Raw genomic sequence first — 26722 nt, 5'->3', positions numbered from 1 at the left:
ATGAAATATCTTACCGTGAATCCATTACAACAGTGATCACCTGTTTAAAAAGTCATGCCATTGAAGGCTTTGTGACCCTTTAAATATGAGAATACTGAGTATAATGCATAAAAATATAAAATCACAATGAAACCTATTTAAAATGTGGGGAGAAATGGAGGGGCTGGTTTAGCACAGGGCTAGATAGCTGGCTTTTAAAACGGACCAAGGCAGGCCAGCAGTGCAGGTTCAATTCCCGTATCAGCCTCCCTGAACAGGTGCCGGAATGTGGCGACTGGGGGCTTTTCACAGAAACTTCATTTGAAGCCTACTTGTGACAATAAGCGATTTTCATTCATTTCATTTTTTTCAAATAGTCCATCTACCAAAGATGGACTATTTATGCATAGAAAGATTCTGCATATATTTTCCTGAATTTCAGACAAAATGCATGAGTCACATCTATTATTTGATTATTATTTCTCCATGACAGATGGTGAAATTTGAATTCAATAAAATAAATCTGGAATTAAAAGTCTAATGATGATGCCGAAACCATTACCGATTGTCACAAAAACCCATCTGTTCACTAATGTCCTCGAGGGAAGGAAATCTGCCACCCTCAACCAGTCTGGCCTCCATGTGACTCCCAATCCACAGCAAGACTCGAAAAATGCAAACTGAAATGGCCTAGCAAACCACTCAGTTCAAGGACAATTAGGGATGGGCAACAAATGCTGACCCAGTCGGCGACACCCACATCCCAAGCTCAATATGAATCCTCTTCTTCAAGCCTTTATTTAAACATGTGCTCACAAAGGTCCCCTTTTTCCACAAATACCGAGCAATACAGAGGCAGCAATGTGTCGAATACTTTGATCACAACATGGGTTGTAGGTTATGGTGGCATATTATAGTGAGTGGGGTGGAGGGGTGATGGCTCTCTATCCCCCCCCCCCCACCACCACCACCATCACCCCAACTCCATAATATGCTGTGGGTGGACTAACTTGGCTCACAGTGAAAATTTTCCTCCCACTGGGGAGGGATTCCTGTTCTCAGCAGTTGCTGGATAAACCAATTGATCAACAGTTCCATCAGTCTCAGCAGCACCAGGAGTTCAGTAGTGGGCACTGACAGGTCTACAACCAGTCCCAGGAAGAAGGCCTAGTGGATCCCAGAGTGTGGTATGTCAGGGTATAGGGTAGGGAGGATTTGGAGCAGGGTGGCAAGGTTGGGTTTTGGAGAGCAAATAGGTAGAAGGAAGGGGGAGCAGCCAACTATCTTTGGGGGCCTTGCCTCAATGCACAAAGCTCACCCACTCCCTTCCCTTTTAAAAATATATTTGAAAAAGCAGCATGCCCACAGCGACCGTGTTATAGTGTGGGCAGCATATTATCAGGGTCAGTTGGCTTGTTAACAAGTTCAATTGACCCTTAATTATTTATTTACATTTTGCGGGCAGACTGAGAATTTTGTCACCTGCCGATTGACTGTTATGGGGGTAAGCTCGGGCATGGGTGGGAAGGTGGTGGGCTGGATCCACCCTGGTTTACGTGCCTCTCCCGCCAAAAACACACCCAGAGAGGGCATGTAAAATCCAGATATCAGTATCAAATTAGTATCTGTTAAATCTGACATTTAATAGATGAAAAGTTCATTCAGACAAGTCTTCAAGACAGACAGCACAGACAACATAAACTGCAATTAGTAAACATACATTTGCAGTATTCAAAGTTCATGAGAGCTCAACAGCCACCGAATTACATCTGATCTATTCCATTTTTTTTTTCAGATCATCTCATGTCATATCAGCTCATTGTATAATTTCTATTTTTTAGTATAATCACTTCTCACATGTAACGGCACATCTAATTGCACTAACAATTATATTTATTTCAAATAGCTGAGTGCAATCTAAAACACTCATTTGAAAACAAAACATATTCAATTGTGAATTGTTTGAGCTGAAGTGTTTTTATTTCGTACCTGTCTTAATACGTGTACCTCAAACTTAATTATTTCAGCAATCACGTGTGGTCACCCAGGCAACCCAACTCATGGCAAAACTAATGGGAGTCAGTTCAATCTAAATGATGTTGTAAACTTTACCTGTAGTAAGGGATATTTACTGCAAGGTACAATGAGAGCTCAATGCCGGTCTAATGGTCAGTGGAACAGCCCCTTGCCAACTTGTCGAGGTAAGAAAAGTACTCGTATGTTTAGCCATCTTTATTTTGATTAAGGTACATATTTCAATGTTTTGAGGACATTGTTAGACAGTCAACTGTTGAATATGTTTCAATACCTGGGGTTAGTGCACGGTTGATTCTAGCCCGGCAGACCCTGGAGTCCCAACACAAGTGAACTAACCGATAATTCTTTATTTCTGAGATCTTTGACCCTTGACTACTCCAATAACTTACAGGCAACAGATTTGTAAGGGAAACACAACTGTTTATTTGTAACAAAATAATAATAATCTTTATTGTAACAAGTAGGCTTACATTAACACTGCAATGAAGTTACTGTGAAAATCCCCTAGTCGCCAAATTCCTGCGCCTGTTCGAGTACACAGAGGGAGAATTCAGAATGTCCAAATTACCTAACAGCACATCTTTCAGGATTTGTGGGAGGATACAGCAGCACCCGGAGGAAACCCACGCAGACAAAGGGAGAACGTGCAGACTCCTCCGCACACTGACCCAAGCCGGGAATCGAACCTGGGACCCTGGCGCTGTGAAGCAACAATGCTAACCACTGTGCTACCATGCCACCCAAATAGAGATAAGACATGAAATACTTATAATAGAATAACGGCCAGCTAATATACTGCTCCCCCATTTTACCATTCCAACTTCTACACAAACACAAACAAGACAGTCACATACAGAGGGAGGGGGAGGGGTAAAAATAATAAGAGGATTAATATGAAATGGAAGATGAGTGTCCTTACTTTGGATGTTGAAGTTGTTGCAGCAGCAGACTATCCTACCAGGATGTGAAGTGATTGCAACTATTGGTTGGATTGCCAACAAGGATCTTCTGGCAGTAGCATTCAGTCAGAAACTCCTGGCTGTAGGGTTTCCTCTGGCAGAGTCACTTTAACTTTTATTACCTTGGGCCTTCACTCAAAAGAACACCCTCAGGCCTGTTTATTTCCAACTCCACCAGAATAACCAACAGTCATTCTGAGATAAGAAAAGAGTTCCCCACACGAGATTTTAAAAGGGATTTTAAAACAACGAACCCTGCCTTCAGCTGGTGGCTTGTCTGGATTTCCTTAAAATTTTCTTTGTCTTCCCTCAAATCTAGTTCTCAGCCTGGGTTTTACTCTAAGTTGGTTTCCAGTCTCACGAGAATGTCCTCCAGCTTAACTGAGGAGAAAACAGAATCTCCAACCGGTGTTTGAGAAAGGTTTCACTATTCAGGGAGAGAAAAAACTCAGAGCCTCCTTCAATAAAACTAAAACTGGAAAGACAGTCTCACAGAGGAAGGAACATTCCAAAGAAAAATCTGACCAATCAGCACGATCCATTGATAAAGCCCGGCAATTCAAAATAGTCTATTGGCCAACAGCCAAGTCCATCAAGATGTATCAGCACTGATTTCAGACCAAACAGCACATCCTGCTGGAGGTCCTGTTTTCAACTTAAAGGTGAAGTCCGTATTAAAGCTAGAGGCAATTTTTTTGTACAGAATAACAGTAATTAAAAGGAAAAACAAGGGACATACAGGGATTAACACGAGGATCCTTACAAATGCTAAAGAAAACATTTTTATTTGCAGTACATTATGAACCACGTATTTTAAGTTAAATTAGAAATGTTCAGCAATTGTTCATGCTTCTCTATTTATTGTTTCAAACTCTGATTTTTGTGAGAAGTATACAACATTTCAAATGACTGGTCTGACCATTTCTCAGCTTCTGGGGGCACTTACATTTATTTTGTAAAAAAGTATGCAACAACCCATAGGCTTTGGGAAAAGTCTGTATTTTCTTTTTCAAAGATGTTCTCTTTAAGCCAAGAGTGGACTGGGGAGTATTCTGAAAAAGGGTGAATTGATTTCCCCATTAGGATACCATTGTGTTCAAAGCAATGCATTTGACCTGAGGTTGCCATGGGGATTAGCAGTTAAGAAGCAAAGGGTGAATAGAAAACAAATTATAATGGTGTTGGGATTCCGCGTGTATTTTTGTATGGCAGTTGAGAACACAGTGAGTATTTTGTCTGAGAGGAAACGAGCGAGGTTTTATCTCAATGGAACAGTTTTTTGTTTGGCAGGTTTTGATCAAATCCTTGTGGTGAAGCAGGTCTCTGAGAAAAGATCCGAGACTGCGTTACAGTGTGTGTTGTGCAGTTATAAAGAACAGAAATTTGAAGGCAGGAGGTGAAAGGGATTGTGAATTGGACAAGATCCATTGCTGCTGTTTCAGTGTTGCCCAAGCCCACCAAATGATTTAAAGGAATCATAGAAGTGAGTCTCTGGGATAGCCATGCTAGCAGTACTGAATACCTGCTAGCTACCTGTGAAAACAAGGGAGATACAGTTCAGTGGGATATGATGGTGCTGGCACAACAATTATTATTTCACTCACATGGGTGAAAATAAACTGTTACTATTAGACATCATGAAATAGAGTTTAAATTTTGAAGGTATGTTTATTTTCAGGGGATTTAGTAGTATGCCTGCCTGGAGTTGGATTTTAACATCTAAAATTGAAAGGGCTGGGTATAGGTCAGAGATTAACATTTTAAAAAATCTCAAATCTGACCCTAACCCTTTTCCAACTGATGTAGAGATGCCGGCATGGGACTGGGGTGAGCACAGTAAGAAGTTTTACAACACCAGGTTAAAGTCCAACAGGTTTGTTTCGATGTCACTAGCTTTCGGAGCGCTGCTCCTTCCTCAGGTGAATGAAGAGGTATGTTCCAGAAACATATATATCGACAGATTCAAAGATGCCAGACAATGCTTGGAATGCGAGCATTAGCACGTGATTAAATCTTTACAGATCCAGAGATGGGGTAACCCCACGTTAAAGAGGTGTGAATTGTGTCAAGCCAGGACAGTTGGTAGGATTCGGAGGCCAGATGGTGGGGGATGAATGTAATGCGACATGAATCCCAGGTCCCGGTTGAGGCCGCGCTCATGTGTGCGGAACTTGGCTATAAGCTTCTTGTCAGCTTCTGGATTCAATGGAGGCGGGACAAGGAATGGGCAGCCAACCCATTCCCAGGAAGTAGCTTGGCAATTTTAATGTTGGAATTACGCCAGAAGCTTCTGATTAAACCTGTTTTACATGGTCTTACTGTAGCCAAACAGGTTTCTGAGGTTATGGGAAACCTGACAGGAGAGTAGAGTGTGAAGCCTTCCACAAGGCTTCCTATGGCAGCAGTGATATCCAGCCAGCCAGAGAGGGCTTCTAAATCCACCTGTTGCGCTGCCTCCTCCATTCCCCACCCCAGTCTACTGCTCGGAGGCAACTCTAGGCAGCTCCACAGACCCTCATCACCTGTAGCGATATGGACCCCTGATAGTTGACCTTAAAGACCCAGTAATAACATGAATTAACTGTGCTAAAATAAAAATCATGATACTGGAGATGCTGGGAACCCAAACTAAAAACAGAGTGATACAAATATTCAGTAAGTCTGGCAACACTTTTGGCGAGAGAATCAGCATTAATTGCTTTGAGTTTAATATCATCTTCGGGACCCTTCTGAAGAATATTCAAATTTGACGTGATTTGGCTGCCCACTACTTACAGGTGGCTAGCCCTGCTCCCCCGCCCCATTCCACCTCTGCAAAAAAAACTGGGAGCAGGATAGCACTGGGGAACTGGTGTGTGGGCCTAAAATAATCCAGCTCCTCAGGTTTGCTTCAAAAATTTAAATGTTCAACCTGAATACAGAAACCCTGTATTTAAGTAGAAGTACTTGTTATTTGCTTTGGATGGCAGAAGAAATTTAAGACCGAATGAACAATAACACAAGAACTGCTTTAATTTTCATTTTTTGCCATTGATGCTGCCTTGATATCTCAATCCACCCTCAGTAGGAAGTGTTGTCTGTGAACTATCAGACACTTAGACCAGTTCATTATTAAAACATTTCACCCAGGTGCTCTTATTTGCGAGATGAACAAAGGTTCACAATTCAATTCAAATTTATTTTCAAACAATTATCCCAACTATTATATGCCCAAGATTTTAATACTACCGATGAACTTGATCGAGCTGCGGGTCCAGTCCTCTGAGCCTCCGTCATCTCAGGGCCTTTGTCTGCGAAGGTTGGTCTCGCACACCTCTTCCGTCCATTCTCTGGTCTGTCTTCGGGTCTGTTCCACTGCTTCAGCATTGAGTCTTCACTGGGGAGTGTCTCTGGGTGTCTGTTCTCAGACCCCTCTTCATGCTCTTCCAGAGGTTTCTCTGGCCCTCAGTCAATAAGTCGCTGGGCAGGGGTCGCAACACCCGGTGGGAAATCTAGGTGCCAGAAAGTCTGGCTTCATCTGGGCAATACACAACAATTGATCCATTTGAATGGGGCCGATTATCTTCCGATCTCCAGACTTGCCCCGACTGTCAGTCTCTGTGCAGTGTATTCATGTTTGGCTGTTTGACTTCCCCATCAGGCCTGTCTGTGATTCTGACTGGGACTTCAATTTAAAGTGTCCAATTCTGTATTGGGAGTAGCGGCCAAGCATTGTACTTTCTGTTGGTTCTTGACTGGAGTAAACACGCAGCCACATTCACTGCAGAATGGCTAAGTTTGAAGTTGAAGCTGCCATTAATGACAGGCTTGCAAATCAACAATTTACCCTCAAGTGTGTATCAGCGAAACCTAGAATGCAATCAGAGTTTATTATGAAAATAAACCATGGGGAGGCCCTAGACCAGCAGAATCTGAGAATCATGTATTTAAACTGTTTATAGTTGTTGCACTCGTTCAAATCTGATTAATATGAGGATGATGGGAGACGGTTGACACTGGCGACCATGTGAAACCACTACTCCAAATTAATTTGCTTCTGAAAAGATATTTTCCGAGTGAAATCATATTTACATTCTGTTTATTTTATATGTGTTTGGGTACAAGGAGATAAATTGGACGTTTACAGTGTATAAAAACAGAATGTGTTTCACAGCCCAGTGCACTTTCAAAGTGGTGAATTAGGAGAATATTGATTGAGGATCATGGGCATGAACGTTTCATAGTTGTGATCCAAACATTGAGGTAAATTGCCTATTTGGCAGGTATTCTGATTATCTTTTATGCATCAGTAAGTAAACAGGCCATGTATGAGATGCTGAAATATCACTAGTAATGTTGTTATCAACTGGCTAAATTAACTCAGTAAACATCCAATGTGAATTCTGCTTTGCCGAAAGGATTCAGCACTAAATCCTTTCTCAAGGCTGTAGCTGGGGTGGGTGGGTGGGTGGGTGGGTGGGGGGGGGGGGGGGGGGGGGGGGGGGGTGGCGGCGGCAGTGGGAGGATTGACAATTTCCAGACATTCACTAGAGTAAACTGAAAGTGTATTTACTATTATTACAGCTGACACAATTGATGCTTTTATTTATACGGGGGGACAACAGATATTGTCACTCTCTATTTTGCACCATTAGGGCTAATTAATCACTGCCCCTGGTAAGGAAAACCAAAATGCAATTGTCAAAATTTGTTATAGTAGTGTCGGATATGTGGTGCAAAAGTCTCATTTTTGAGACTTTCTTGAGCCAAAATTCATGGGCTCACCTTTGGCATGGGTAATGTTTTCAAGGAGTTAACATTTCTTGCTTGAGTTGAGTTGAAGTGAAATCGAAAAAAAACAATCGCAATGTAATAAAATCAAAATCAGCAGTACTAAAGATTTAACAATGATATGATGTGTATTTATTTTGCAACATTACAAACTCTATAGGTGGAATTTTACACTGGGAGGATTTTATGGTCCACCGAAGGCAATTAGTACTGGCCCAGCCAGAGACACCTACATCCCATGAACAAATTAAGAAAAATGAGATTGGCATTTGCGTGCATAGACGGATGCCAGCAGAAAAGGTTGGCTAGATTACAAGGGAGAAACAATGGGCGAAATTCTCCTACCCGCCCCGCCACATTTCTGCGCCGACCGGCCGGCGGGAGTCTCCGTAACACCGGCCGGTCAATGGGGTTTCCCATTGTGGGGCACCCCCACGCCGTCGGGAAACCCCCGAGCGCCGGCAGAACGGAGACTCCCGCCGGCGGAGAATGACGCCCAATGTCCGGAATTCTCCATCCGTTCATGGCAGCAGGATTCTCCAGTCCCGCTACAGTGAATGGGAAATTTGGCTGAGCGACAAATTGGCTGAGAATCCCGGCCAATACCTTTCATAGTTCAATCATAGACACTAGCCCCCAAATAAATTGAATCTCATGAACTCAGGCTTCATGGGATTAGCAGAGTAAGGGACTCCCACGCACATATGGACTGAATAGTGCACCAGAGTGATGGAGAAAAGCAAATTACTGCGGATGCCTAATCTGAAACAAAAACAGAAAATACTGGGCAATCTCAGCAGGTCTGACAGCATCTGTGGAGAGAGAAGGGAGCCAATGTTTCGAGTCTGGAAGATTCTCTGTCAAAGCTAGATTCCATGCCTTCACTGAATTGCAAGGGAAAATAATATTTTGAAACTTAGAATTTCCTAGATCAAGAAAGAAGCAGTTGCTGAGGATTTGCTAGGCTTTGAGGGAAACAAATATTTCGGATAGACAATCCTCACTAAATCGCAGTAAAAATAGATGCTGCAGATGTCAGGCCGTTAATAAATCTCAAGAGAAATTAACCATGAGAATCACTTTGGCAAGCAGAAATAATAAATGCAATGAGAAAAGCAACTAAAGATAAAAATTACTGACCGTTGCACAGAAAGAAGCAGAGTTAGTGTATAAGCCTGCTACAGTGCAATGTTTCAGTGTTACACATGACTAATGCATATTGACCCATTGCACAATCCACTATTATCATAAAGGGAAGTAAACTAATTGAAAGTCTGACGTACCATCAATTCACTACAAGACGATGAGATCGAGTGAACATAGGCTTTATTATCCAAGAACTTGCCTGCCTGTGACTGCTGTAACAATGAGCACTGCCCACAGGCGGCAGGTCTATATACCGCCCCGGAAGGGGGACGGGCGGAGCCAGAGGCGGAGCCCACCAGGGTTCCAGTACAAGACATGGAAGGAGATCATATTACCATTCCCTGGCCATAGGCCACAGTACTATACAGCCAACTTATATTATGGTGAACACATTCACCACAAAGTCAAAGGGACATAAATTGTTACTGGAAAGGCAGGCTACTGATTGCCCGCTTTGTGCACCTCGCCAAGATTAATTTAGATGGCGTACTTTGGATTGATTGGAATTTGGTTGAGTTGCAGGCCTGTCCGAGTGTCCAATGTCAGCTCCAAAACCGAGGAAGCTCAGTGGGAAACTTGGTTTATAAAAGTTTACTCAGAATGGTGGACAAATAATAAACAAACAAAATAATCCCCTGCAGTGTAGTTTATTATTGTGATATCTGTTTGAAACATTTAGAGCTGAACATGAGGGACTTGTACTCCACGAATGAGGTATAGCAATTGTGGAACAGCCGACTCGGTGCTAGCAGTGAAGAGATGCAACTTACCAAAGATGGGATTCAGAGTTTTATTGGCACTGGTAGTTGTGCCATTTGAATGCCACTTTTAAAAAATATAAATTTAGAGTACCCAATTCATTTTTTCCAATTTAGGGGCAATTTAGCGTGGCCAATCCACCTAGCCTGCACATCTTTGGGTTGAGGGGGCGAAACCCACGCAAACACGGGGAGTGTGTGCAAACGCCGCACGTACAGTGACCCAGAGCCGGGATCGAACCTGGGACCTCGGTACCGTGACGCAGCAGGGCTTACCCACTGCGCCACCATGCTGCCCTTTGAATGCCACATTAATTAAACTTGGCAGAAAGGGCCGTTATCCAAATGTTTCATCCGAAAGAAGGTATCTCTGACTGTGCAGCACTCACTCAATATTGCATTAGGAGTGTCAACCTTGGGCAGCATGGTGGTGCAGTGGGTTAGCCCTGCTGCCTCACGGCGCCGAGCCCCAGGTTCGATCCCGACTCTGGGTCACTGTGTGGAATTTGCACATTCTCCCCGTGTTTGCGTGGGTTTCGCCCCCACAACCCAAATATGTGCAGAGTAGGTGGATAGGCCACACTAAATTGCCCCTTAATTGGAAAAAATTAATTGGGTACTCTAAATTTCAGCAAAAAAGGACTGTCAACCTAGATTATGTGCTGATGGTTCAAGAGTTAGCAGTGGGGTGGTTGGGGGGGGGGGGGGTGCTAGGTGTGGGGGTGGTGGTTGGCCTTCTGTCTCAGAGGCAGATGTGCGACCAACTGAGTTGTGGATGGTGTTGATCTATTTAAGAGGGCAGTCGAAAAGCATGTGAGGGAGAATGAAATGGACGGATAGGAGAGAGACGAGGAAAGGTGGAAGGAGGTTCAAGTGGACTATGAATGTCAGCATGGACTGCTTGGGCTGTACAGCCTGTTTCAGTGCTGAATATTCCCTGTAGTTCTATGTAAACCGGTCTATATTTTGACACTGAGAGACATGGATGGTGGCTATAAATGCTGGTTTGGCAAAGTTTCATTGTTCCATGTGTAAAGCAAAGAATGTTAAGATATAATTCAAATGTCAGGAGTTATCAGTTTAAAAATTCAGAGATTAAGTGGAAGACTGAAAGTAAAGAAGAAAAAAGGTTTAGTTAAAATTAAAATCAAACTTCGAAGCAAATTTAATTATCTTAATCTTCATAATTCTTTGCAATGTTTTGCAGATAAAATGTTTGTGAAGCTGTGGGAATATGAGGCCTTCTGTCATGCAGAGCCTCACTCCCACAGCACAGAATGAAAAAGAGTCCTTTTACTGGGCATACTCCAGGGATTCGAGTAGTAAGACAAGGGGCGAGATTCTCCGACCCCCCGCCGGGTCGGAGAATCGCCGCAGGCTGGCGTGAACCCCGCCGGTTGCCGAATTCTCCGTCACCGGATATTCGGTGAGGGCGGGAATCGCGCCGCGCCGGTTGGCGGGCCCCCCCCCCACAATTCTCTGGCCCAGATGGGCCGAAGTCCCGCCGCTAAAATGCCTGTCCCACCGGCGTAGATTAAACCACCTACCTTACCAGCGGGACAAGGCGGCGTGGGCGGGCTCCGGGGCCCTGGGGGGGGCGCGGGGTGATCTGGTCCCGGGGGGTGCCCCCACAGTGGCCTGGGCCGCGATCGGGGCCCACCGATCCGCGGGCGGGCCTGTGCCGTGGGGGCACTCTTCCCTTCCGCCTTCGCCACGGTCTCCACCATGGCGGAGGCGGAAGAGACTCCCTCCACTGCGCATGCGCGGGAATGCCGTCAGCGGCCGCTAACGCTCCCGCGCATGCGCCGCCCGGAGATGTCATTTCCACACCAGCTGGCGGGGCACCAAAGGCGTTTCCCGCCAGCTGGCGGGGCGGAAATTTGGCCGGCGCGGGCCTAGCCCCTTAAGGTTGGGGCTCGGCCCCCCCAAGATGCGGAGCATTCCGCACCTTTGGGGCGGCGCGATGCCCGACTGATTTGCGCCATTTTGGGCGCCGATACCGGAGAATTTCGCCCAAGATTTCCCCCGTTCCAAAAAATGCACGGACCCCACCAAAAAGCCACTTTGTCTCTCCACCAGAACCACTGGATTGTTTTAACATTCTTATGCCCTGACAGTTTATGGTTTAATGAGATTTGATATATTCTGTTGAATCACAGTGATGAATTGTACAGATCCGGGGGTTGTGGAGAATGCCGTTCGCCTAGGGCAACAGGATTACCTGCAAAGCTTCAAGTTTGGCAGCAGTGTGGTGTACCAGTGTAAATGGAACTTCTACATCCTTGGCTCAGCCGTGCTTACCTGTCAAGCAAGTGGTCTGTGGGACCGATCTCTACCAAATTGCTTACGTAAGTAACACTGCCGCTTTGAAGTATACCCTTGTTCACTGTTAAACCTAGCAGCAAATTTGGTTTTGAATTGCCAAGTAATACAGGAAGCTGAATCTCTGACATGCAGAATATGTTATTCTCCCAATACTCCAGGCAAATATTGTCTACACGAGGCCGAATAGTGGGTCTTTACCATAACCAACAAGGTCATACTCACAAATATACTTATTGAACGTCTCAGACTCCCCCAATCATTGCTGTTGCCTTTCCCTACCACCACCTAATAACCCCTTCCCGGCACTTCCTCACTTACCTGAAGGCTGCTGCGACCAGTGGCCTGTTATCCTACTGCAGCTCAACAATTCAATGGAAATCAGACCCAAGGCCAAATGTCAGGGATACCTTACGCCTCACCATTCAAGTTCAGGGGCTGATAAAAAGAGTAAAAACAGATCTTTTTGACAGAGGGAGGAAAGTGTGGGATAGAGACAGAACAAAAACCTTTTGCTCCAAGTCGAAGGTGAGGGGAGATTGAAGTCCTGTGGCTGGGAGCATGTTTTTTTCCAGAAGACGAAGCAATGCTAACTTAGAAGCAGCTATATCTTCGTAATGACATGGGACATCTGCCAGTTATTCCAACAAGATATTGAAAAGTAAATAAAAATTAAAGCTCTTCTGCATCATGATGATAATTCTGTATTCAGAGCAAATTGAATTTTCAGTTATTTTGTGAGGGGATGAACCGCCAATGAAATTGCTGCAATGTTTTTATTTTTTTGTACTATTTCCTGTGAATATCTGGGGTAAGCAAGATAACTATGCAGGTGACTTTCTCCTCCTGTCAATCGTGTGAAATATATATGAGCAGCAGAAGACTGATTAATAATAAACCCAGTTGCCGTTAATTTATTTGTCATCAGGAACATAGGAACAGGAGTAGGTCATTCAGATTGTCAAACCTGCTCCATCATTCAATTAGATCACTGCTGTTCATCTACCTCGATGCCACTTTTCCATACTTTCTCCATATCCCTTGTTGTCATTAGTCCCCAGAAATGCCTGCTCCTTATTCTGAGATTAGGTCCCCTGGTTTTAAGGTCACCCACCAGGGAAACATCCTATCTACATCCATCCTGTCAACGCATGTAAGAATTTTGTTAATTACACTGAGGCCGCCCTTCATTCTTCAAAAGTTAAGGGAAGACAGACGCAGTCTCCTTAATCTCTCCTCATAAAGCAATCCTGCCCGCTGATTAACCTGGTGAACCTAAACCAATAACCAGCTGCAGGTTGGGTACTGCAAAGCAAGCTCAAACAAGCATCAATATTTTAACTATTATTACGGTTTTACCACATCTCCAACAATTTAACAGCGGAAGCTTTGTCCAGCCCAGTCAACTTCTGCTTCCTAGTGTATCTACCCAGAGAGACCCTGCTGCACGTTACCCTGGAGGGAACAAAAGACCTTCTCAATCAAGGATCAATAGTTGACTAAACTGTTTCCAACTTCATACATAATACCCAGTTACAATTGCCCTTGCATCTCTGCCAGTGTCTATGGTGGTGATGAAAGCCTTCACATAAATGAAGAACAACAAAACAGCTGGAGGCGATGGAGTCCCCACGGAAATCTTTAAATGTGGAGGAATGGAACATGCCTCATCCTATAGATGGGGAATGAAGTGAAAGACCCAAATGATCAAAAGAATACCATGATTGTGGGCTGCACGGTGGCACCATGGGTTAGCACTGTGGCCTCGCGGCGCCGAGGTCCCAGGTTCAGTCCCAGCTCTGGGTCACTGTCCGTGTGGAGTTTGCACATTCTCCCCGTGTTTGCGTGGGTTTCGCCCCCACAACCCAAAAAGATGTGCAAGCTAGGTGGATTGGCTACGCTAAATTGCCCCTTAATTGGAAAAAAATGAATTGGGTACTCGAAATTAGAAAAAAAAAGAATACCATGATTGTGACAGTCTTCAAGAAAGGGGACAGATGTAACTGTAGAATTTAGAGGCACCTCGATGTTTCCCATGGCAGGAAAGATCATTTCAAGAACCCTGGGCGAGATTCTCCGACCCCCCACCGGGTTGGAGAATCGCCGTGGGCCATCGTGAATTCTGCCCCCGCCGAATTCTCCGAAGGGAGAAAAGTCGGCGGGGCGTCAATCGCGCCGCACGCCTCGGAGAATGGCACGTGTGGGCGCGAGGCAATGGATATCGGGGCTGCCGATATTCTCCCATCCGGCTGGGCAGAAGTCCCACCGACGGGACCAGGGGTCGCGTCGGCGTAAATCAAAACACCTTTCAATCGGCCTCAACCAGTGCTCAAGGTAGATGCCGACCAGCGTGGAGGTGGGTGACGGCCTGGGGGGTCGGCCGCTGGAGAGGTGATGGCGTGTCCGCAGTCTGTATGTGTGGGGGAGAGGTGTGTGTAGGGTTGTGTGTGTGTGTGTGCGGCGGGGGGGGGGGGGGGGGGGGGTTAGAGTGGGGTGGGCTCCAGGGGAGTGCCGGGAGGGGGATGAGTGCCGGGGGGACGGGGGGGGGGGGGGCTCTGTGCCGGGGAGGTGGCCCGGGGGGGGGTCCGTGCCGGGAAGGGGGACGGGGAGGTACGTGCCGGGGAGGGGGAGGGGGACGGCGAGGTGTGTGCCGGGGAGGGGGATGGGGGGGGGCGGGTCCGTGCCGGGGAGGGGGACGGGGGTGTCCGTGCCGGGGAGGAGGACGGGGGGGTCCGTGCCGGGGAGGGGGACGGGGAGGTGCGTGCCGGGGATGGGGACGGGGGTCCGTGCCGGGGGGGTGGGCGGGGGGGGGGGGTTTGTGCGGGGGAGGGGGAGAGGGAGGTGCGTACTGGGAAGGGGGACAGGGAGGTGCGTGCCGGGGTGGTGGCCTGGGGGGGGTCCGTGCCGGGGAGGGGGACGGGGAGGTGCGTGCCGGGGAGGGGGGCTGCGAGGGCAAGTGAGTTGGTCCACATGGCCAGCTGTCAGCCTCCAACAGTCGGACCCATGCGGTCCATGCCACCTGGCTGGGGGGAGGAGGGGGTATGGGCAATGATGACATGTCGTCGTTCCCCCCCCCACCCACCCCCACCCACCCACCCACAGGCCGTCATGTTTTCCGGTCAGCCGGCGATGTTGGCGCCATGGCGGCAGCCGCTGATGTCCATGTTGCCCTGGATGAGGAGGAGGAGCGTGCCAGAGATGCGGTGCAGGCTGCCGCAGAGGGGCAGGCGGCAGCCGACCAGGCTGGAGGGACACCCGCCCGACAGGACGAGGAGGGGGTCCACGGCAACGGAGGCACCCGAGGACGCCCCGTGTGTACCGGCCCCGGCTGTCGTACCAGGACCTCACGGAGCGGGAATGCAGGAGGAGACTCCGAATGAGTCAGGAAACCGTGGCACACACCTGCCACCTGCTGGCACACCTGTCACCGCGTGGCACTGGCGTGGGACACCCTCTCCCCGTGTCCGTCAAGGTTACGGTGGCCCTGAACTTTTATGCAACGGGGTCATTCCAGGCACCGAGTGGGGACCTGTCCAGCATATCGCAGACATCGGTGCACCGGTGCATCCGGGCAGTGACAGACGCCCTATATGCCTTTGCGCACCGCTACATCCGCTTGCCTGTGGACCGGGCCAGCCAAGATGCCTGGGCCGTGGGCTTCTCTGCCGTGGCCGGGTTCCCCATGGTCCAGGGTGCGGTTGATGGGATGCACGTCGCCGTGCGGCCACCTGCAGATAACAGGGCCTTGTTCACCAATAGGAAGGGGACCTATTCGATGAACATACAGGTGACCACCGCATGATGATCCTGCACATCTGCGCCCGTTACCCGGGCAGTGTACATGACTCATATGTGTTGTCGGGTTCATACATCCCCGGCATGTACGAGGGACGCCATCCCCGGCTGAGGGGTTGGTTGCTGGGCGACAGGGGCTACCCATTGCGATCGTGGCTGATGACGCCTATATGGAGGCCACGCAATGAGGCGGAGAACCGCTACAATGATGCCCATGTAGCGACAAGGGGAGTGATAGCGAGGTGCTTTGGCGTGCTGAAGATGCGTTTCAGGTGCCTGGACCTCTCTGGGGGCGCCCTCCAGTATCGGTCAGATAGGGTCGGCCGCATCATTGTAGTGTTCTGCGTCCTGCACAATATAGCCCAGCAGAGGGGCGATGTGCCGCAGGCAGAGGACGGTGGAGTGGAGGAGCAGCAGGAAGAGGCGCAGTCCTCCCCAGATGAGGGGGATGGTGGCAATGGTCAGGGCAGACGGGCTAGACATGGCGGGTACTGTCCACCTTTACCGGCTGGACCAGCGGGCTCGGGACAGGCTGATAGACGCCCGCTTCACTGACTAGATGGGCGTGGGAATCGGGTAGAATGGCCACAGACCGCACACCATGGCAACACCCGACCACCCACATCCCCCACCCATCCACCCACCCAGCACCCTCACCCCCCTCCCCAACCTCACCCACCACACCCGCATGCACACCACCCCCCCCCCCCCCATTGCCGATCCACCTGCGACACAATGGCCGGGCTCACACAGTTGCCGGTGGACGCGTGTCTATTGCAGGCCATGGAGGATGATGACAACCCGCTCTGCGATGAGCTCCTGGCTCCACATCGTTGGACTATGTCTGACCCATGGCCACAGTACCACCATCCACCCGGACCATCCCTGCATGCGGCTGTGACACTGCAGCGCACGGTCCCGTCCTCTGCCCGGGGGATGTTGATGGCGGCCCAGGGGGAAGGGGGCAGACTCACCTGGGGCTGAGGTAAGACCACCCGTCACACACACACTTGCGCTCAACATACATGACACGCCCGCACACTTTGGACAGAGCACAAAGGCAGCTTCGGTAGGTGTAACATTGACTTTAATAACCAAAGGAGTTCATGCACGTGCCCTAGCCCCTAAAACTCATCTCTGCCCTGCACCCGTGCCAACTTACTCAGTGTCTAATTGTTTGGCCTTAGGGGCCCTTTGACTATGCCTAGGTGGTTCCCCAGACGGTACAGCAAAACTGGAGGTGGACTCCTGCAACTCCTGCCCTCTGACACGGGATCCCTTTGGCGGCCGTTTCCTGGGGCGTCCTGGCGTAGATGGGCCAGGCTGCGGCCCGGGCGACTGGGATGGCGAGCTGCCAGCCTGTCCTGCCCGTTGCCCACCCAATGCACCTGGGACGGAAGGGGGGGAGCCCGAGGTGTTGAGGTGTTCCTGGATCTCCCCTACAATGGGACCCGGAACGGGCCCCAGCACCTCCTCCTCCCTCGGGGTGCCCGATGGCCCCGATGTGAACGGACTGGCCATCCGACGCCCCCCCGACATCTGGCGCTGCCAGTCCTGAAGGCCCATGCTGGTATCGGCAGGGGTCTGCAGGTTTGCAGCCATGGAGCTCAGGGGGTTGGCAAACCCTGTCTGTGACTGTGCGATGCCGGCTCGCACATGGGCAATGGCGCCGATGCCCTCAGCGATGGCCTGCTGAGACTGGGCCATGGCCTTCAGAGACTGTGCCACGGAGTTGAGCCCCTCTTCCATCTGCCGCTGGCGCTGGCTCATGGCCTCCTGTGAGAGGGCAGCCATGTCCTGGGCCACAGACGCCGCCTGCACGGAAAGCCCCAGGCCTCGCAAACCGCTCCCCATGTCTGACACCGTCGCACCATTGCCTCCACCGCGGACGCCACCCGTGCGGTGTCGGCCTGGGTGGCACGCATGACCGGCACCACGGCCAGCTCCTGGACGCGGGTGGACTCCTCCACCTGCGACTGCAGCCGCCGCAAGCTGGCCGTCACCCTCTTCGCTCGTCCCAGGTTCGGTGGTTGCATCGGACCTATGGGTGGGTGTGGTAACTCCAGGAACCCAGGATCCATCTGGGCGGCAGATGTTCGCATGCGCCGGGCTGCCCTCTGACCGCCCGGCCCCTCTGTTGCTCCTACCTCCACCTGCTGTACCGGGACGGCTGTGTTGTGCGCACCAGTCAGTGTACCAGATGCCTCATCACTAAAGTGCCCAACCGAGGTGAGCGTCTCTGCGATGGTGGAGGGTGTTGGTGACAGCAGTGGCGTTGTGTCGTGCGCATCGTCCGACTCGGAGTCCATGGCACTTTGGGGTGGCAGTTCGTCTCCGCCCATCCAATCTGTGTCACTGTCCTGTATTTCAGTTTCCTGGGTAGGGGTGTCCTGGGTAGGGGTGTCCTGGGTTGTGGTTTTGTGGCTCGGCTGTGACGGGGGCCTGTGGCTGCCCCTCTCGTCGCTGGGTGGCACACGCCTGCGTCGCCACACCCGCATGAGACCGGGGCGCCGTCTCCCTGTTGCTCCAGGTCTCTCCGTCTCCCGTGGTCTCCGAGGGGTATCGTGCGGGCGTCGCATGCCAGAGGGTCCGGGTCTCTCCGTCTCCCGTGGTCTACGAGGGGCATCCTGCGGGTGGTCTGCATCTGCGGGGATGGGTGCCTCGACGTTTGCTCCTGCGATACACAATGAAGCATGCATGGTTAGACACGCAGGCAGTGATCAGGTGATATGGGGGAGGGGGGATATGGGGGAGGGGGGATATAGGGGATATGTGAGATATGGGGGAGGGGGGATATGGGGGATATGGATATCGGGCAGAGGGGATGGGGTGGGGGGAGGGGGTGGGGTGGGGGGGCCCACCCTGGCTGCCCTGACGAGGTTGTTCACCTTCTTGTGGCACTGGGTGCCTGTCCGTGGTGTCAGGGCCACAGCGGTGACGGCCTCTGCCACCTCCCTCCACAGACGCCGGCTGTGGCGTGGGGAGACTCTGCGGCCGTGTCCGGGATACAGGGCGTCCCTCCTCTGCTCCACTGCGCCCAGGAGCACCTCAATGTCACTGGACTGGAACCTCGGAGCTGAGCGGCGGGCGGCCATCCGGTCGGGTCTTCTGGTCGGGTGGGTGGAGCAGCGTGTCTTATGCGCCGTCACGCCGTGCGGCGTGTATGGCGCCGCATGGCGTGAACCACGTGAGCCAGCGCGGATAGCGTTACGTCGCTGCTAGCCCATTCCGGGCCGGAGACTTTGCGACGTATGGGGCGGCGCGATGCAGGTGGGATTTGTGCCGTTTTGGGCGCCGGTCGGCGGACATCGCGCCGATATCGGAGAATCCCGCCCCCTGTTATACTTGCCGAAGAACTATTGCACAAGTTTAGAATATCAAGAGGCAGCCAATAGGATTTTTACAGCCTGCCAACTGAACGGAAAATGTCGTGAACAACTCAACCTCACTACATCACGAATCTTAGAATTCACAGTGCAGAAGGAGGCCATTCGACCCATCTAGTCTGCACCAGCCATTGGAAAACGAGCACCCTACCCAAACCCACCCATCCACCCTATCTCCGTAACCCAGTAACCCCACCTAACCTTTTTGGACACTTAAGGGCAATTTAGCACGGCCAATCCACCTAACCTGCACATCTTTGGATTGTGGGAGGAAACCGGAGCACCCGGAGGAAACCCACGTAGACACGGGGAGAACGTGCAGACTCCACACAGACAGTGACCCAAGCCGGGATCGAATCTGGGACCCCGGAACTGTGAAACAACTGTGCGAACCACCGTGCTACCAAGCTGCCTTGGTCCTTGATTTGACAAAGGCCTTCCGCCTGTAAATCATGAGGCACTCTGGAAGATTCTGCTGAAGCATGCATGCTCTTCAAAATTCACCATCAACCTTTGCCTGCTTCAAGATGACAGACAAGCAGTGATCCTTAACAATGAATCCATTACAGACTCTTTTGAGGTTAAGATAGTTCAAACAATGTTGTGCCATTGCCCCAACTCTCTTTGTTTAATCTTCCTTGCTGCCATGTTCGATCTGAGTTAAACAATCTCCCTGCTGGACTGCAGCTTATTTATTGAATGCCCAATCAACTATTTAACCTCAGACAACTCCAGTCAAAAAAACAGACCTCCCCAACCTCAGTCATTCACCTTCAAAATGCAGATGACGCTGCAGTAAGTATTGTGTCAGTAAAGGCTCTCCAATGAATTGTCATTGCATTTACTGAGGCAAACCTTACACTTAACATTCAAAAGACCAAAGTGCATCATCAGAAAACTCTAAATGCACATGCCTCAGTCCTATTGATTAGGGTGAATGCCTGGAAAATGTAGAACACTTCCAGTACCTTGGAAGTTATCTTTCTCTTAGCGCTGGCATTGTCAAAGATTTGATGGCAAATTGCGATTCTCCGTCGCCTCGAAATCGGAGTCAATGCGTAGACACCGTTTGCATATCATTAGCAGTCCCCACCCCGTATTCTCCAGGGCCTCCGCAATTCTCTGCTTCCGATTGGCCAAGTTCTTGACGCCGTGGTTCACTTGTGCTTTCAAAAATTGTGAAACCGGCGTGCTGAGGGAGAGGGGATACGGAAGGTGTCCAACATCACAATAGTTTGCTGACAGTTGTGCCGCTGGTTGTAGGCTTCTGCCAGGGCTGGGAGAAGTAGTGGGGGGTGGCCAGGCGGTGTGCTGTGGGGTCAGGGTGGACGGGCATGGATCACCATTACCGCAACCGTCAAGGCAGCCATTCAGCTGCGCACACCGCTAGCAGCCCACTTTGAACCTTGCGCCATGGTTCGTATGGGTGTCCCCCCAGGGCATCCCCCCCTTCCCCCAGGGTGCCCTCTGGCCCCCCGACCCATCAGCTGTATGGGCACGCTTCAGCACAACCAGTGCCATCTTGTTGGCTGGGATGAGTGTGTGGGGAGAGTGCAGTGTGTACATGCAGCTGCAGCTTGTCAGCCTCCCGAGTGTCGATCACGGACCCGGCGAATCCCACACCGTTTTTGATTGGAATCAATTGTGTTTCATGCGGCACCAGTGGTAGCCCCTCAACGGTAGCGGAATCGGTCCAGGTGCGGCGCTGGTTTTCTGCCGTAAAAGTCCACGGATTTTGCGTTGACGTCAACACTTAGTCTCAGAAACGGAGAATCCAGTCCCCTGAATCCGTCTCAACCAACATCTTCAGCTCATGGGAGACAATCTTTCTCGTTGTCGAGCAATAGCCAATAATAGCAAAGTTTGTTTAGATTTCAAGCAATAATATTTCACATCCATCATCCCATGTAGTAACCCTATATCTCAGTCGGTATATGCACAGCCCATTCAACAACTGAACAACCGGGACCTGAAAGGCCCCATTTTCATTCCCCTCCCTAATCTCTGTGTCCTGTGTTCAGCCAGGTTGGCAATATGGAACTCTGGCCTAAACACCCCCGAATTTAGGCAGGGTCAAATTAGCAAAGTGACTGCTCTTGATTGAATCTAGTGATTCCTGCTAGCAACTGCCCATGAGTGGATGTTGGGCTTAGCTCTGATGCCATCTATGGTTGAATGACTTCGCAACATTCGCAGGAGGAAAGTTTGAGGCCTTCTCCACTCCAGTGGAAATAGGGCAACACAGCTGTGAAAATAAGAGGGAAGAACACTGTCCTTTATATTTTCTCCATCATCCTCAAAATAGGAAGATCAGGCAGCCACCAGAAGCAAGTGTACATCTAACTTAGGATTTAAATTAGCGCACTAACAGAATCCAATGCCATTTTAAGACTCTGACTAGAATCAGCAGTCAGACCAGCTGAAGAGGAATTCAGAGTTAAGCCTTTACCTATTTTTGTGGGGCTGGCATGCTTGTCTTGCCTTCAAAGAACCTAGACCGCTGTCACATTGAGTCCCAATCGCAACTTTTTCCAGTACAGGGGGCCAGCTTTTTTAGAGGTAATCGTGTGCAGAGGGTTGCCCCTGGGTGTTAGCTTCCCCCCTTTGGACTATTAGTCCTGTATCAGTGAGGCCTGACTCTCATTATGGAGCAAAAGAGTCTCCCATCAATAGTATCGGTCAGCCAACCGGTGAAATAAAAACCGCACCAAGTGATAAATGGTCACTTGTTATGGGCCAGGGTTTAGAGAACACCAAAGTGTATCATGGAGTTCACCTGACCCACAACCTTTAATAGATTGTGGTTATGGGGAGCACAAGGGCCTACTTTACAGGTGTGGTGCATCAGGGATCTAAAGTACTTTTAAAACAAAACCATGTTTATTTATGAATCCAGTTAACACTTTATAAACCCACAGTAAACAACTTAACAATGATCAACACCAATAATTCCCACAGATACAATATTCTATATGTAACCCTTCGTAACTTTCCTAACAACATCCATAAGACCAAAAGACCCTTTTTACAGAAAGACAGCAGGTTTTTAATTCTCTACAGAAACAGGTATTACTTTGAAATCCTCAAATGATCTGGAGACAGTCTTTAGATTGCAGAGAGAGATCAATGCACCTTCTTGCTGTGACTGCAGCTTCTTCAACTCCAAAACGAAACTAAAACACACAGACACACACCAGCTTTTTTGCTCAAAGCGAAAGTAAAAGCAGAGTCACAGCTCAGCTCCACCCACACACTGACATCATTGCAGCTATTTGATAAACACCCATTTCTTAAAGGTACATCCACATGACACACTTGAGAGGGCAGCAGGTGCCTGTGCAGAGTCAGCATCTTGAGGAAAGATAAGAAAACTGGGGAAAGATCTCAAAGACTTATTATTTTATTTAAAAAGTATATTGCACCATGAGCTATATAACCCGGAATCCACCAAAAGAGTAAATATAATGCGACTCTTACTATTTTAAATCTCAGAGGAATAATAGGAGTTTTGAATCACCCCAATGTAAATTGAAACATTGCTGAGATTCAAATTGTTTTTAATCCATTACAGTGCATGTGAGCCTTATTTGATGATAGATGTGCAATCAAAGGCACCAAATTGTATTAACAACAATATCCTGATTAAAATGCACTGTGTTGTCACTCTGCAAAGTCAACAGTTGTGATCTAATTGCTCGTCCTTAAAGCGCTGTGGGCTAGTTGATTCATCAAGGTGCCATGGGTACCTTGATAAGAACATAAGATATCGGAGCAGGAGTAGGCCATTCAGCCCCTTGGGCCTGCTCCACCATTTAATAAGATCATGTCCAGGGGCGGCATTGTGGTGTAGTGGTTAACACTGCTGGCACTGAGGACCCGGGTTTGATCCTGGCCCCGGGTCACTGTCCGTGAGGAGTTTGCACGTTCTCCCCGTGTCTGCATGGGTCCCACCCCAACAACCCAAAAAGATGTGCAGGGTAGGTGGATTGGCCATGCTAAATTGCCTTTTAATTGGAAAAAAATTATTGGGCACTCTAGACTTTAGAAACAGCTGAGCCAAAGGGAAAGCATTGCTTAATTGACAATTATAGCTTCCTGATCTATGCTGTCATTGCACAATGTTTATTCAACAAGATAAATAAATTTAACCAACCCTTTGAGAGAAGAGATTTCCCAACATCTCCATCTTAAATGGGAGACCCCTGATTTTGAAACCGATCTCCTTAATTCTAGATACTCCCATGAGGGGAAACATCCTCTCAGCATCTAACTTGTCAAGCCCCATCAGAATTGTATATGTTTCAATCAGATAGTCTAAGGTTTAAATCTTGCATATTCTGGTTTAGCTGGTTTCAAGGAACAGAGGTAGTGAACTCACCCAATATGTCTCATCTTCTCACAATCGTCAAACAGACTCCATCTTCCACTATCTTTACCAAGCCCATCTTCCTTATGGTTCCACCTGACTCGAGTAGTCATCCATCTTAAATACTGTGTGTAGTTTTGTTCTTATTTAAGGAAGGATGTAAATGCGTTGGAACTGGTTCAGAGGTGGTTTACCAGTGTAATACCTGGAATGAGTGGGTTATATAATGAGGAAAGATTGGGCAAGCTAGGCTTTAGTTTAGAAGAGTGAGGGGTGACTTGACTGAAGCACATAAGATCCTGAACTGTATTGACAAGGTTGACGTGGAAAGGATGTTGCCTCTTGTGGGTCAGACCGGAACCGGGGAATTGCCCTTATAGGGCGGAGGTGAGTATTCTTTTTGTCTCAGAGGGTCGTGCAACTTTGGAACTCTCTGCCTGTAAAGGCAGTGGAGCTGGGATCATTGAATATTTTTAAGGCAGAGGTAGATAGATTCTTGGCCAGGGAATCAAGCGTTATCTGGAGTGTGGAGTTGGGGTGGGGGAGTAGACGGAAATGTGGAACTTGAAACACAAACAGATCTGCCATGATCTTATTGAATGGCAGAACAGGCCCGAGGAGCCGAATGGCTCTAATATATCCCCGCACGTCCATCTCGGTTAAAAGTAGGAACAAGAACTCTGTCAATGTTTTCACACACAGATTTATCACATTAAAAACACGTCCCCTCACCTTCGCAAGTTTGTCCATTCAGTAGCTGAGACACAGCAAGCTGGATGGATTTGTTTCTTTGACTAATGCAAGGTAAGATATTCCAGTAGGCCTTCATTATATATACTCAGGATATAATTGGCACTTTGTATGTTTGTCCATGTAGCTGTGCATCTTGAAGAGTGTGTGGAAATTATGATTGATTATTATTCATTATTTGCCTTCCCACCCTCCTTAATTTGTTTATTTTGAAATCAACAAACATCATTAAAGTCATGATCACCAATTTGTTGATTTCAGCCAGGCACTCAATAACTCTGCTCAATTAGAGTATTTATAAAGCTTGAATCACAATCATGAATTATGATTAAATTCCCATCATTTAAGGATCAGCAGTAAACCTATCACCCAGCTTTGATATCTTCAGAAAAACAAAACTTGGTTGATTTACTGCTGAATCCACAAAGGATCTTCCTACAAAGCTACTTTATTGGTAAATGGAGTATGGGGGTGTTTTAAGATTACAACTAACAGCAGATGTTAATGGTTAAATTATGATCCACAGTGTTACAAGTAACCTTCCAATATGAAAGCATTGTTGCGTAAAGTGAGACCCACAAGAACACTGCAGCTTAGAAGAAAGAACAAAGAAAGGTACAGCACAGGAACAGACCCTTCGGCCCTCCAAGCCTGTGCCGAACTTGATGCCCTTACATTAAAAATAAACCTTCAGCCCTTACTCAGTCCATATCCCTATATTTCCTCCCTATTCAGGTACCCATCCAGATGATGCTTAAACATTGCTAATGTGCCTGCTTCCACCATATCCTCTGGCAGCATGTTCCAGGCACCCACCACTCTCTGCGTGAAACAATTACACCTCCCTTAAACTTTCCCACTCTCACTTTGAACCCGTGCCCCCTTATAATTGACACTTCCACCCTTGGTAAAAGCCTCTGACTATTCACCATGTCTATACCTCTCTCTTTGTAGATATACCTCTGTCAGGTTTTCCCTCAGCCTGTCTTTCCAATGAAAACAATCTAAATTTATTCAACCTCTCCTCCTCGCCAACACCCTCGAGACTAGGCAACATCCTGGTGAAACTTTTTTGCACTCTCTCTAAAGATTTCACATCCTTATGATAATATGGTGATCAGAACTGCACGCAATACTCCAAATATCTTCTTTCTGATAACTTTCATCAGCGCAGCTATCATTTTTCCATAAACCAACCCATGTTCCAAATATTTCTGCTGAAATATCCTTCATTCAGTTAACATGAGGGGCGAAATTCTCCCGAAACGGCGCGATGTCTGCCGACTGGCGCCCAAAATGGCGCCAATCAGACGGGCATCGCGTCGCCCCAAAGATGCGGAATGGGCCGAACCCCAACATTGAGGGGCTAGGCCGACGCCGGAGGAATTTCCGCCCCGCCAGCTGGCGGAAACGGCCTTTGTTGCCCCGCCAGCTGGCGCGGAAATGACATCTCGGGGCTGCGCATGCGCGGGAGCGTCCGCAGCCGCTGACAGTTTCCCACGCATGCGCAGTGGAGGGAGTCTCTTTCGCCTCTGCCATGGTGGAGACCGTGGCGGAGGCGGAAGGGAAAGAGTGCCCCCACGGCACAGGCCAGCCCGCGGATCGGTGGGCCCCGATCGCGGGCCAGGCCACCATGGGGGCACCCCCCGGGGCCAGATCGTCCCGCGCCCCCCCCAGGACCCCGGAACCCGCCCGCGCCGCCTTGTCCCGCTGGTAAGGTAGGTGCTTTAATTTACGCCGGCGGGACAGGCAATTTATCGGCGGGACTTCGGCCCATCCGGGCCGGTGAATCGAGCGGGGGGACCCGCCAACCAGCGCGGCGCGATTCCCGCCCCCGCCGAATCTCCGGTGCCGGAGACTTGGGCAACCGGCGGGGGCGGGATTCACGCCAGCCCCCGGCGATTCTCCGACCCGGCGGGGGGTCGGAGAATGTCGCCCGAGATTCTTCAAGTCTTTCATTAGCATGCTGCAACTTACAACAGAACTGAAAACAGCAATTTTGATAAACTACAGAAGTGATACAGCCCACAAGCCATTGCTAACACACAATAGAGTGGAAAGACTTTAATAGATCAAAAACTAACAATGGTTATTCTCATTTTATTACTGACTGAAAAACTGGAGTATTCATAGTTAGTTCTGAGGGGTGATTCTGCTAACTGTTAAAATAATTGATTTTCTTCTAAATCCTGCTCCAAATTAATTTAATAAGCAGGGTTATTAAGGGAGTTCCTTGAAATTACTTTTTTATTTATCAATTAGAGCCAATTGTCATTTGTGTACAAAAATATATTGTTTGCTTGCCAATTGTAACTAGCTGGAGCTTATTTAAGCCAGTGTCCGAGTGTGCTGTTTTTGGTTCTTTTAAATCTTGTGCAGTCAGTCAAGCAGCTAATTGAGATATATGCCATATATTATAATGGGCGAAATTCTCCTACCCGCCCCGCCACATTT

At 48.8% G+C, this 26722-nt stretch overlaps 1 protein-coding gene across 1 annotated transcript in view; it reads left to right on the top strand.

The window, feature by feature from the left end:
- LOC140410474 (CUB and sushi domain-containing protein 1-like) overlaps positions 1-26722 on the top strand; it is a 3392839-nt gene that overhangs the window by 3217522 nt on the left and 148595 nt on the right. Inside the window, exons 54-55 of the mRNA XM_072498599.1 lie at positions 2007-2180; positions 11809-11997. Coding sequence (XP_072354700.1) covers positions 2007-2180; positions 11809-11997 — 363 coding nt within the window. The remainder of the gene's footprint in view (positions 1-2006; positions 2181-11808; positions 11998-26722) is intronic.

Source organism: Scyliorhinus torazame, chromosome 4 (genome assembly GCF_047496885.1).
Source record: "Scyliorhinus torazame isolate Kashiwa2021f chromosome 4, sScyTor2.1, whole genome shotgun sequence".
Taxonomy (NCBI): Eukaryota; Metazoa; Chordata; class Chondrichthyes; order Carcharhiniformes; family Scyliorhinidae; genus Scyliorhinus; species Scyliorhinus torazame.
The sequence above is the reverse complement of the archived record's forward strand: the minus strand, read 5'-3'. Positions and strand labels throughout refer to the sequence as shown.